Raw genomic sequence first — 13,670 nt, 5'->3', positions numbered from 1 at the left:
GCCCTGGTGTGGACATCAAACCTGAAGGGTAGTGACAAGGGTTTGTAGGTTGGCTGCTGTCACCTTTCTAAGGGGAGGGGGAGTGTGTGCATGGGACTACCTGGCACGACCTGACTAGTCCAGGGTGCCACACTTCCTACTGCACATGCTCAGGCATCTTTGTTAACATTTTAGGACAGGTTTCAGTCAGTGAAAAAAGGCAGAGGCCATATTATTTCTTTACAGATTCTGATTTGCTAATTTAAAGTATGATTTGCTCGTGTACTTCTCTGCACTGTGGGCTGCTGGAAATACAGCTGTGCTGGCACTGGTGGACACAGACAGAAAAGAGCTCCTGTGCAAGAACAATATATGGGCCCCTTGCAGACCAAGAGCTCCTATAAAAGTTCAAACTTGTACCTGCTTTGGGGTAGAAAAAGGGGCCTTCTTACCTTTTGGGGCCCATGTGTGGCCGCACAGGTTGCACCAATAATATATCTGCCCCAGTGTGCTGGGAATAAACTGGGACAAATACCCTAAGTTATGTGCTATTGCTACTTATGATAGCACTTTTGCTTTGTTTGCTAAAGTCTTATTGTGACCAAGTATTAAATGTGTGGGTTTTTTATGTTTTTTGCTTTTTTTTTTTTTTTTCCAATCTACTAGAAAATCCGTAATGTTTACGAAACAAACCCCACAAAGTTCAAAACTTTGCAGCAAATTCTGGAAGGAGAAAAAGAAATGCATGGGCCTCAATGGCCAAAAGTTGGTGCAACTCTAGCTTTGATGTGGTTAAAAAGGTAAGTTGTTTTATACAAATCAAATTCAGCTTCAGTATGAAGTCATTCTATTACTACTCCATTAGTTCAAAAATAGACTTTGAATTTACAGTTGTGCTCAAAAGTTTACATACCCCGGCAGATGTTTTGCTTTCTTGTCCTTTTTTCAGAGAATATGAATAACACTTTAAACACTTTTTTTTCCCCACTCCTGGTTAGTGGATGGGTGAAGCAATTTATTGTCAAACAACTGTTTTCTCTTTTTAAATCATAATGACAACCAAAAACATCCAAATGATCCTGATCAAAAGTTCACCTACCCCAGTTCTTAATACCGTGTATTGCCCCCTATAACATCAATGACTGCTTGAAGGCTTTTATGGTAGTTGTGGTTCAGGCTCTTTTATTTTCTCATATTGTAAAGCTGCCCATTCTTCATGGCAAAAAGCTTCCAGTTCCTATAAACTCCTGGGCTTTCTTGCATGAACTGCGCACTTGAGTTCTCGCCAGAGTGGCTCAATGATATTGAGGTCAGGAGACTGAGATAGCCACTCTAGAACCTTTACTTTGTTCTGCTGTAGCCAATGACAAGTCAACTTGACTTTTGTGTTTTGGATCATTGTCATGTTTCAACGTCCAAGCACGTCCCATGCCCAGCTTTCGGGCTGATGAGAGCAAATTTGCCTCCAGTATTTGCTGATAACATGCTGCATTCATCTTTTCTTCAACTTTTCCTGTGCCTTTTTGTAGCTCACACATCCCCACATCATCAGCGATTCACCTCCATGCTTTTCAGTGTGGAATGGTGTTCTTTTCATCGTAGACCTTGTTGACACCTCTCCAAATGTAACTTTTATGGTTGTGGCCAAAAAGTTCGATTTTTGGTCTCTTCACTCCGTATTACCTTGTTCCAGAAGTTTGAAGGCTTGTTTCTGTGCTGTTTGGTGTATTGTAGGCAAGATACTTTGACATTTGCGCAGTAATGGCTTTCTTCTTGTGACTCGACCATGCAGCCGTTTTTTATTCAAGTGCCTCCTTATTGTGCATCTTGAAATAGCCACACCGCTAGTTTTCAGTGAAGCCTGTATTTCAGCTGATGTGGTTTTGTTTTTTGTGTTTTTTTTTTTTTTTTTTGTGGGTTTTTTTTTTTGCATCCCGAACAATTTTCCTGGCAGTTGTGGCCAAAATTTGTTGGTCTACCTGATCGTGGTTTAGTTTTTCAGAGCCCCTTATTTTCCATTTGTTAATCATAGTTTGAACTCTGACTGGTGTTATCAATTCCTTGGATATGTTTTTGTATCCCTTTCCTGTTTTATACAGTTCAACCATCTTTTCCCGTAGATTTGTTGACCATTCTTTTGCTTTCCCAATGACTCATAATTCATAAACGTCAGTGGCTGGATGAAAGATGCAAGAGTCTGTCTGGATTCCAGAAACTCACTCCGCTTTTGTGCACATACACTGATTACAAGCAAACAGGTCACAGGTAAGGATGTTACCTTATTAGGCATTCAAACCCATTTGTGTCAACGTCTGTGTATCCAATTAGGCCAAAACCACCAGGGTATGTGAACTTTTGATCAGGGTCAATTGGAGGTTTTTGGTTATCATTATGATTTAAAAAGAGCAAACACAGTAGTTTGACAATTAAATGGCTTCACCCAACCACTAACCATGAGTGGAAAAAAGATTTTGTGTTATCATCCATATCCTCAGAAAAAAAGGCAAAGAAAACAAAAGATCTGCTGGGGTATGTAAATTTTTGAGCACAACTGTAATTATGGATCATAAATGGGTACCACGTTTCTAACTACTTTGGTTAAAAGCAGAGAACATATAACCCAGCTACTTTTAAGAGATAAAAACATGTAAAATGAGTGTCTTGATTAAAATAATTATTCTAAAAATACAACCGTCGCATAAAAACACTAAAAATGGGTCTCTGGTTTTGAACAGCAACAGTAAGCAAATTGCGCCAAACAAAAGCCAGACTGCCTTGATATCCAAAAGTGTTAGTCATAACCTCCTGACAACGTGAAGTCCTTGTAGTCATAAATGATTTTAAAGTGTGTGTGTGTGTGTGTGTGTGTGTGTGTATGCACTTGAAACCAGAAGTTTACATAGACTATCGAAAAAGATACACATTCAGGTTTTTCTCACTATCTGATATGAAATCAGAATAAACCTTTCTTGTTTTGGATCAATTGGCAACCAAAATTATTTATATTTGCCAAATGCCAGAATAATGGGAGAGAGAATATTTTTAAGGCATTTTTTATTACTTTCAGCAAAGTCAAAAGTTTACATTTTACTAGGCATACTATGCCTTTAAACAATATGGGACAGCCCATATGATGATGTTATGGCGCCCTGGACAAGCCAGGGGCCACAGAGCACAACATCCACACACCCCACACTCCCAGCAGGCACACCGAAGTCAGAACACAAAACCCTTGTTGCCTTCCTCCAGGGGCTGATGTTCACGCCAGGGGGTGGTGGGCCAGGTGGTTGGCCCCGCCCACCGAGGAGTTCACAGTCCTGGAGGCGGGAAAAGTAAACAGATTAGTTTTGGAGGTGAAAGTGAGAGGAAGGAAAGTGGTAGTGGAGCAACTAACTGACAGCGTCCGGGCGTGTGGCCCAGGTGAGACAGCAAGGTTGGCAGACGGTGGTGACCGTCTGCAGGAGTGGCCTATCGGAGTTTACCGTAAGGACCGTGGATGGGCGGTGGCCCGGCGGTACCGGACCGGTACACAAAAAAGCCAGCACCATCTGGCAGGGGCTTACGGACCCCGGCAAGGCTAGGAGTCGCCGTGAATTTGCCGAATTCGTTAGTGAAGGGAACCTCCTGGGTTTCCCAACGACCAAGTCCCGACAGAAGGCAACAGTCCAACCAAAGTGAGGGAGACACCGCCACCGCCAAGGCAACCGTTTCCCAGGGCCAGAGCCTGCGGGCAAAAGGGGCTCCTCCAGCCCATATCCAAGCTGGGGAGCGGGTTACCGGTGGGAACCCATTGGAACCATCTACCGTACATAGGTGCAGGGAAAGGCAGTCACCATCAACCTGCCGGGAGAAAACAACACCGCAGCCGTCTGTGGGACCCGTCCATCCAGCCGTGTGTTTTTATCGAGAACTGTGTCCTCATCATTGGCTGAGTACCACCGTGCCGTGCGGCACAGCGCTGCCCCCGCGACCCTGCACCTCACCAGGCCCCATAACCCGCCTGCCATCCATCCCTACCCCATCACCGGGCCCCGGGACAACCAACCCCCTACCCACGGAGGGGAGAAATAATAACAAAGCTGCTCCCTGTCACCGCTCCCGGGATCCCCGTCCAGAGCAGCGGTGGTGTCACTAATATCACCACAACCGTGGGTGGCGTCACGGACAATAATCAAAACCCCCACAATCAAAATCCCCTTTTCACTCACGGGCGAGGAGCGCTGCTCGAGTCCCCGGGATCCGGCCCACCACTCGAGCCACCACCGAGCAGCAGCGGCCGGACCCGAGCAGTGGGAGAGCGCAGCGTCCCCTCCTCCGCCCGCGACAATGTCATGTGTTTGGAAGCTTCAGATAGGTTTATTGGCAACATCTGACCTAATTAGACACACACCTGTGGATGAATTTTAATGTACACCTGAAACACACTGCTTCTTTGTGTAGCGTCATGGGAAAGTCCAAACAAATCAGCCAAAATCTTTTGACTTTGCAGAAAGTAACAAAAATTAAAAAACATTCTCTCTCCCTGACCTAAAACGGGAAAGGTTTACTCTGATTTCATGTCACATAGTGAGAAAAACATACATGTCTTTTTAGATAGTGTATTTATATATGTATGCATGTACGTGTTGTGAGACTGTGACCGGGGTTATCTATGACGGCCGGTATGTCTCGCCCCGGTTGTGCTCACTCCATGATAGAAAGTAAATCCACTATAGGGTTAATGCTGTTTCCCTACAGGCTGAAGGAAGGGTTAAATAGAATCAGGAACAAGGGCAGGTGTGCCGGGTGTGAGGGAGTGAACAGAACTCCTTGAGTTTTCTGCTGGAGAGGCACATGTATTGTGTTATGGACTCTTGTTTGGACATTAAAACCGTGTGCTGTGAACCTTAATGCCTGGATCCCGTGTCTTCTGCTGCGCAGCCGACCGTGCTACCTCACATATGGTGGAGAATGCGGGCATGACAGCCGGTGAGGTGTAGCATCCATCCCTGGTGACCCAGCTGCGCATGTCCTGGATTCGAGTGGCTATACTACAGCCCAAACCCGGCGACGCCATGGAGGACATACTAAAGCATTTGGCTCAGGCTAATGCACAGCAGCAACAGGCTAATGCACAGCAGCAACAGACCAATGCACACCTGCTCCAATCCTTGCAAGTGCAGGAAAAAAAATTCCAAGAACAGATGGATCAGGCCAATGCACGTCAGCAGCAAGCCTTGCAATTGCAGGAAAAAAGGCACCAAGAACAGATGGTTCTCCTGGCCAAGTCGATCCGTGCCGGACCGGCAGCAACAACCCCGGGACCGAGTGACGACGGCAGCGTCCGGAAAGCGGTGAGACAAGCGTTGCAAAAGATGACCCCGGGTGATGATGTGGAAGCGTTCCTGGCGGTGTTTGAGCGGGTGGCCGAGCGGGAAAAGCTGCCGACCCCGCAGTGGGCTGAGGTATTGTTGCCCTATCTGACGGGGGAACCCCAAAAAGCGTACCTGGACCTCTGTACCGAGGACGCCATTGACTATGTGACCCTGAAAGCCGAAATACTGGCTCGGTTGGGGGTGAATACCTATGTACGGGCTCAGCGGGTAAATCAGTGGTTCTTTGAGGAAGCCAAACCCGTACGCTCCCAGGCCTATGACTTGTTGCATCTTGTAAAAAAGTGGTTGCAGCCTGACACTCTGAGCCCGGCGCAAATGGTGGAAAGGGTAGTAGTGGATCGCTTTGTGCGCACTTTACCCGTCACCGTTCAACGGTGGGTCGGACAGGGTGACCCGAGTACCCTGGACCAATTAGTGTCCCTGGTAGAGCGGCATGTGGCTACGCAGGACTTGATACGGGACACTGAGACTTTGCGTACCGCCCGTCGGTCCGGCCCCTCCAAGCCTAGGGCCAAGGACCCACCGCTGACAACGGTGCAGGAGTCCCCTACCGTCCCGTCTGAGGCCGCGGCCGCCACTCCTGAGGTCCGGAAGGTTCTGTACCCTAAACGACAACCCGTCAAGGGGGTTTCCGTCTCCATTAGATTTTGGCGGTGCCAGCGGGTGGGACATATGGAAGCCCAGTGTCCACTCACCACGGAGCCCATGGATTGTGGGGTTACCCGGCGGGGTTCAATGTATGCTCAGGTGGTGTGTACCGCTGACCTGGTCTCCCCAGAGACGGAGCCCCACTCGTGCCAAATACAGGTGAATGGATGTCCGGTTACAGGATTGTTGGATTCCGGAAGCTTAGTGACCCTTGTGCGATCCACCTTGAAGGCTAAAGTAAAGGCCACAGGACGCACCGTGGGGGTGGTTTGCATACATGGGGACCGCCGCGACTATCCCACGGGGATTGTCACCATCACAGCACCTTGCAGTCAGGTGCAACATGAGGTGGGACTTCTTAACACTCTTCCTTATGACGTGATCCTAGGAAGGGATCTGCCCTATTTTTGGACTTTATGGAGGGGACCCCCTAAGTCCCCTCAGATATTGGTTGGTCCAGGACCTGAGCCCTACAATCCTGAATCCGGGACACCTGCCGTAGGGGTCACCATGATAGGGACAGAGTGTGAACCCGGTAGGTCGCCCCTAGAGGTATTGGCAGGAGAGGCTGAGACAGTCGAGCCCATCCCGGAGTTGGAGGAGTCCCCGGATACGTTTGGGACAGCCCAACTCCAGGACCCTACGTTGATACATGCCCGGAGTCGGGTGACAGTTGACGGGGTGCCACAGCTTCCCGGTGCCCAGGTAAGGTACCCCCATTTCGCTCTTAAGCAGGATTTACTGTACCGGGTAGATGAAATACGGGGCGTGGGGGTAGAACAGTTGGTGGTGCCCCAGCCGCATCGCCGGCGGGTCCTCGACTTGGCTCATAAACACCTGATGAGTGGCCACCTAGGGGTCAAGAAAACGCAGGAGCGAATATTGCAAAGGTTCTATTGGCCCGGGGTCTTTGGGGAGGTAAAACGGTTCTGCGAAACCTGCCCGGAGTGTCAGCTTACCGCACCCCTGACCCATTTTCGCAGTCCGTTGGTACCGTTACCCATTATAGAAGTCCCTTTTGAACGGATAGGGATGGATCTGGTGGGGCCCCTCGTAAAGTCCACTCGAGGGCACCAACACATCCTAGTGATCGTTGACTATGCCACCCGGTATCCCGAGGCGATACCTCTCAGACATACTGCAGCCAAGCTTATAGCTCGGGAGTTGTTTGCTGTGTTCTGCCGGGTGGGGTTGCCCAAGGAGATCCTTACGGATCAGGGGACCCCATTCATGTCTAAAGTGACCAAAGAGCTATGCCGGCTACTCCAGATCAAGCAGTTACGTACGTCTGTGTATCATCCTCAAACGGACGGTTTAGTCGAGCGTTTCAATAAAACCCTGAAAACCATGCTAAGAAGGGTGATCTCAAAAGACGGGAAAGACTGGGATATGATGCTTCCCTATTTGATGTTTGCCATACGAGAGGTGCCACAGGCATCCACGGGGTTTCGCCTTTTGAATTGTTATACGGGCGACATCCCCGGGGATTGTTGGACCTGGCAAAAGAAACATGGGAACAAGAGCCCACCCCCCATAAAAGTGTGATCGAACACATTTTAGGTATGCAGAACCGCATAAGCGCGGTCATGCCAATTGTGAAGGAGCATTTACAGGAGGCTCAGGCCGCGCAAAGCGGCCGCTACAATAGACAAGCCACCGTGCGGACCTTTAAACCCGGGGATCGGGTGTTAGTATTAATCTCCACGGCGGAGAGTAAATTCCTGGCTCAGTGGCAAGGCCCCTACGAGATAAAGGAAAGAGTCGGGGTGGTTAACTATAAAGTATTGCAGCCCGGTAGGCGGAAACCTGAACAAATATACCATGTCAACCTATTAAAACCTTGGCAGGAACGGGAAAGCCTGATGGCTGTTTTTTCCCCACCTCCCTCCTCTTCGGGTCGTTCATATCCGGCTCCAGCGACCTCCGGAGAGGACGAACCGGAAGTAAGGATTGGAGAAGCCCTCACCAAGCAACAGAGGCGAGAGGCCAGACGGTTGGTTCAGCAGAACCCCGATGTCTTCTCCGAGCTGCCCGGTAGGACCAGTCTGATACGACACGATATTGTCACCGAGCCCCACCTGAAGGTACGCCTGAAGTCATACCGGGTACCGGAGGCTCGACGACAAGCCATATCGGAGGAAGTAAAGACAATGTTACGCCTGGGGGTCATCGAAAAATCCCGGAGTGAATGGGCTAGTCCGATTGTCCTAATACCAAAACCCGATGGCTCCTTAAGGTTCTGCAATGACTTTAGGAGATTGAACAAAATATCCAAGTTCGATCTCTACCCCATGCCCCGGGTGGATGAGCTGATTGATAGGCTGGGACAGGCGCGATATTTTACCACGCTCGACCTGACCAAGGGGTACTGGCAGGTGCCACTAACTGAGTCCGCCAAGGAGAAAACCGCTTTTGTTACGCCGGAGGGTCTCTTCCACTATGTTGTCTTGCCTTTTGGGTTACATGGCGCTCCGGCCACGTTCCAGAGGTTGATGGACTTAGTGCTGGAACCCCACCAGGCGTATGCATCAGCGTACCTGGATGACATCATTATTTACAGCTCCGATTGGCAGACCCACTTGGAACAGGTACAAGCGGTGGTGGACGCGCTTCGAACAGCCGGATTGACAGCCAATCCCAAGAAATGTGCATTGGGACTCACGGAAGCCCGCTACTTGGGCTACGTGATAGGCCAAGGAGTGATTAAGCCCCAAATTAACAAGGTTGAGGCGATCCAGAAGTGGCCTAGACCCCTGACCACGAAGCAGGTTAGGGCCTTCCTGGGTATCGTGGGGTACTACAGGAGGTTTGTAAAGGATTTTGCGGGACTATCAGCCCCCTTGACGGACCTTCTCAAAGGCAAGAAGTCCGTCATGGTGCGCTGGACTCCGCAGGCCGAGGACTCCTTCCGGGCCCTGAAGGAGGTCCTGTGCGGACAGCCCGTTCTTGTACACCCTGATTTCCGGAAGGAGTTCATAGTACAGACTGACGCCTCAGAGGTCGGCCTGGGGGCAGTGCTGTCTCAAGTGGTTCAGGGGGAGGAACACCCCGTCACCTTCTTAAGTAGGAAGCTCACCCCTCCCGAGCGGAATTATAGCGTAGTGGAGAAGGAGTGCCTGGCGATCAAGTGGGCCTTGGAGTCCCTACGCTATTATCTGCTGGGACGGCAGTTTCGCTTGGTGACGGATCACTCTCCACTGGTCTGGATGAGGTCCGCCAAGGAACGGAATGCCCGGGTTACCCGGTGGTTCCTTTCTCTGCAGAACTTCCGGTTTACGGTTGAACACCGGGCCGGTAGGTTGCAGGGCAACGCCGATGCCTTGTCCCGCGGCCCGTGTTTGATGGCGGGATTTCAACCCCGCACGCTTGAACTGAGGGGGGGGGGTATGTGAGACTGTGACCGGGGTTATCTATGACGGCCGGTATGTCTCGCCCCGGTTGTGCTCACTCCATGATAGAAAGTAAATCCACTATAGGGTTAATGCTGTTTCCCTACAGGCTGAAGGAAGGGTTAAATAGAATCAGGAACAAGGGCAGGTGTGCCGGGTGTGAGGGAGTGAACAGAACTCCTTGAGTTTTCTGCTGGAGAGGCACATGTATTGTGTTATGGACTTTTGTTTGGACATTAAAACCGTGTGCTGGGAACCTTAATGCCTGGATCCCGTGTCTTCTGCTGCGCAGCTGACCGTGCTACCTCAGTGTGTATACAGTGTTTCCACCCATATCCTGTCCACCACTATTAACTTGAGAACGGCGGCAGCTATAGGAATAGAAGTGGTGTCTAGGTATAGTAAAGCAGCCATGCGCTACGCAAATGCGCCACCTGGTGGAAAACAATGGAGTTAGCATTTTTATCTCAAACTGAACGAGAGAGGAAAAAAAGTGAATTAAAAAATTGTAGGGCATCATCAATTCAATACCAATCGACACCTTGCATACAGAAATGCTATGATATGAAACCCATGACACCCCCCCCCCCCCCACAAAACATTGAATGCAGGTCACGCATATGGCGCTCATTTAACTTTGATGCTCAATGTGGCCACTGTCAGCTGCAATGCATATCTGGACTCTGGACAGCATACTGTATCTTGCTGCACGTTGTGCAATATGGTAAGTGACACGTTTGCACAAGCATCTGTGATACGTCGTCGTAGATCCTGCAGTGTTGGTGGAGGGGTCGCATACACCTGCTGTTTGATGTGACCTCACAGAAAGAAGTCCAATGGGGTCAGGTCAGGTGAGCGTGGAGGCCACTCCACGCAGTCACCATACCCAATTACTTGTAGGAAGGTCTCCATGAGGTATCTCTTCACGTCTGCAGCCTTGTGAGTTTTACACGTTCTTATCATAGCATTTCTATATGCAAGGTGTCGATTCGTATTGAATTGATGATGCCCTGCAACTTTGTAATTCACTTTTTTTTCTTTATCTCGTTCCGTTTTCGAGATTAAAAATGCTAACTCCATTGTTTTCCACCAGGTAGCGCTATAGGTGGTTTCATTGCGTAGCACATGGCTACTTTACTATACCTAGACACCACTTCTATGCCTATAGCTGCTGCTGTTCTCAAGTTAATGGCGGTGGACAGGATATGGGTGGACACACTGTATATAATATTACGCTACTTAATGTTTCAGTAATTTTTGCACAACTTACTGTTCTCTAACAAGGAGCCTAATTGCAAAATTCAAAACAGATCCATGAATCGCGTAACAAATTTTGTCGTTCAATTAGAATTGGTATTTAAGCAGTCCTCTTCATCAAGCTGTTCACATTTTGACATCATAAGACCAAGACAACACTTTACAATTGAACAACAGTACCTTGCCATTGTGAGGATACAAGCAGAATATTCTTAGATGGAAGTGCACACTGAGCTTAGTGTCAGTGTCATAAGTAGGTTACAGCAGAGCGACTGGAAGAGTCATAGAAAGTCATAGAAGTCGACGTCCTTTGGCCACATCCCACACTGATGACCGTTTCATTGAATTATGCCATTCGGAACCGAATGTTTAATCCTACACAATTCCAGGCACGTTTTAAGGGAGGCGAGCGGCATCCAAGTGTCACACCAGGCCATTCAAAACCATTTACATTAGCGTAGTCTGCGTGCTAGACAAGCTGCATTGGTACCCGACCACACCACCAGGCACAGGCATCATCGTCTTTTCGGACGAGGGACCAGTGGGCCTTAGTGCTGTTCACTTATGAAAGTCGATTCATGATGAGCAGAAATGATGGATGGCTGCCAATAATGTTGGAGACCTCCAAGAAGAGCTCTATGCATCAGCCACTGTCATCACCAGACAAGCCCCAGTCCTGATAGATATCTATTACATACAGCAGCTTAAATGGGTATTGAACACATCACTAATTTTCTAAGTAAAACTATTTCTAAAGGTGCTATTGACATTAATTTCTCGCTAGATGTCGGTAACAACCCATCCAATCCACACAGGCAAAGAAATCTAACAATTAAATGTCTACATTTTATTGATGTGTAATGACACAGGGAGAAAGTATTGAACACGCCTATTGACATTTATTTCATACTTCGCACAAAATCCTTTGTTGGTGATGACTGCTTCAAGATGCCTCCTGTAATGGAGTAAGTAGTCACATGCATTGCTCAGGTGTGATTTTGGACCATTGTTCCACACACTCTTCAAATCCTGAAGCTTCCATGGGCTTTTTCTATGAACTCTAAGCTTTAGTTGTTTCCATACATTTTTCTTTTGGATTTAGGTCAGGTGATTAGCTTGGATAGTCTAGACGCTTTAGTTTGTTTCTCTGAAACCATTTGTGAGTTTCCTTGGCTGTGTGTTTTGGATCATTGTCTTGCTGAAATGTGCACCATTGTTTCATCTTTACCATCCTGTTAGATGGCAGCAAATTTTTATAAATGTCTCAGTACAATTGTCCATTCATCCTTCTTTCCATTATATGAAGTTTTCCAGTGCTGTGTGCTGAAAAACAGCCCCACACCATGATGTCCCTACCTCCAAACTTCACTGTTGGCACTGCATATCAACCCAAAAAACAGCATACCTTTTGGCCTCTAAACATGGTTTATATTATGGCATCCAAAGAGTTCAGTTTTGGTCTCATCTGGCTGAACTACGTTCTCTACATATTTCAAATGTCTTACCGACATGGTAAGAAATTCATGTCAATAGCACCTCCTTTAGAAATATATTTACTTAGAAAATTGGTGACTTGTTCAATTCAACCGCTGTATGTATAATATCAAAATATGCAAGCTCACCTGTCAATATAAGAAAGTAATGACCCTAGCTTTATAAACATGTACTGTAGACAAATGACACACCTATATACCAAAAAAGCATCTTTACTATCAAAACCGGTTTTGCCTCCAGAAAAAAAAGATGCAAAAACGCAACTTGTTAATATAGTGTAAGTTAGTGTAATATTTTAGTCTTATTTAGTAGATGTGCATACCAACGTCTACAGACATATATTCCTATACGCATTCCATGAGAATATAATAAAGAATTAGCATATATCTGTGCTTAAGTTTAGGAATACATTTTTATTGAATAAAATTTAAAAATTCTACAAATACATTAAATTGGTTTACAGATCAGGCTCTCAAAATTGTATTAAAGTACTACTCTGGTATAGGTGTCTAGTGCAAAGAGTAAAGGCCGCTTTACATGCTGCGATATCTGTACAGATATCGCTAGCGTGGGTACCCGCCCCCATCGGTTGTGCGACACGGGCAAATCGCTGCCCGTGTCGCACAACATCGCCCGGACCCGTCACACTACTTACCTGCCTAGCGACGTCGCTGTGACCGGCGAACCGCCTCCTTTCTAAAGGGGCGGGCCGTGCGGCGTCACAGCGACATCACTAAGCTGCTGCCCAATAGAAGTGGAGGGACGGAGAAGAGCGGGACAAACCTCCCACCCACCTCCTTCCGCATTGCGGCAGGTAAGGAGAGGTTCCTCGTTCCTGCGGCGTTACACATAGCGATGTGTGCTGCCGAAGGAGCGACGAACTACTTTGTACCTGCAGCTCCAACAATATTCAAGAATGGACCCCCATGTCACTGATGAGCGATTTTGCACGTTTTTGCGACGATGCAAAATCGCTCATAGGTGTCACACGCAACGGCATCGCTAATGCGGCCGGATGTGCGTCACAAATTCCGTGACCCCAACGACTTTGCATTAGCGATGTCGTAGCGTGTAAAGCCCGCTTAAGGCATGGCCATAGCAATTCATTATAAACTGATCAGTATACATCTAGATGTGAGGTAGCACAAAACTGAGCTAAAGGGCACCTCTACAAGGTGTCTAGTGCAATAAATAAAGCATGAAGACTAAAAGTAGACTTGGCATTATGCTTAGTTTAGAAGGAAAAAGTGCATAACGTGTGTGTGTGTGTGTGTGTGTGTGTGTGTGTGTGTGTGTGTGTGTGTATGTATGTATGTATGTATGTATGTGTATGTATATATATGTATATATATGTATATGTATATATGTATATATATGTATATATATATATTATATATTATATATATATATATATATATATATATATATATATATATATATATATATATATATATATATATATATATATATATTTAGATTATATATATATATATATATATATATATATATATATATATATATATATATA

General features: G+C 47.2%; 1 protein-coding gene across 1 annotated transcript in view; it reads left to right on the top strand.

The window, feature by feature from the left end:
• GLTP (glycolipid transfer protein) overlaps nucleotides 1–13,670 on the top strand; it is a 93,125-nt gene that overhangs the window by 74,266 nt on the left and 5,189 nt on the right. Inside the window, exon 3 of the mRNA XM_075341725.1 lies at nucleotides 646–779. Coding sequence (XP_075197840.1) covers nucleotides 646–779 — 134 coding nt within the window. The remainder of the gene's footprint in view (nucleotides 1–645; nucleotides 780–13,670) is intronic.

This window comes from Anomaloglossus baeobatrachus, chromosome 1 (assembly GCF_048569485.1).
Source record: "Anomaloglossus baeobatrachus isolate aAnoBae1 chromosome 1, aAnoBae1.hap1, whole genome shotgun sequence".
In the NCBI taxonomy this organism is placed as follows: Eukaryota; Metazoa; Chordata; class Amphibia; order Anura; family Aromobatidae; genus Anomaloglossus; species Anomaloglossus baeobatrachus.
Note: the sequence above shows the minus strand (reverse complement) of the source record. Positions and strands in the feature narration are given on the sequence as shown.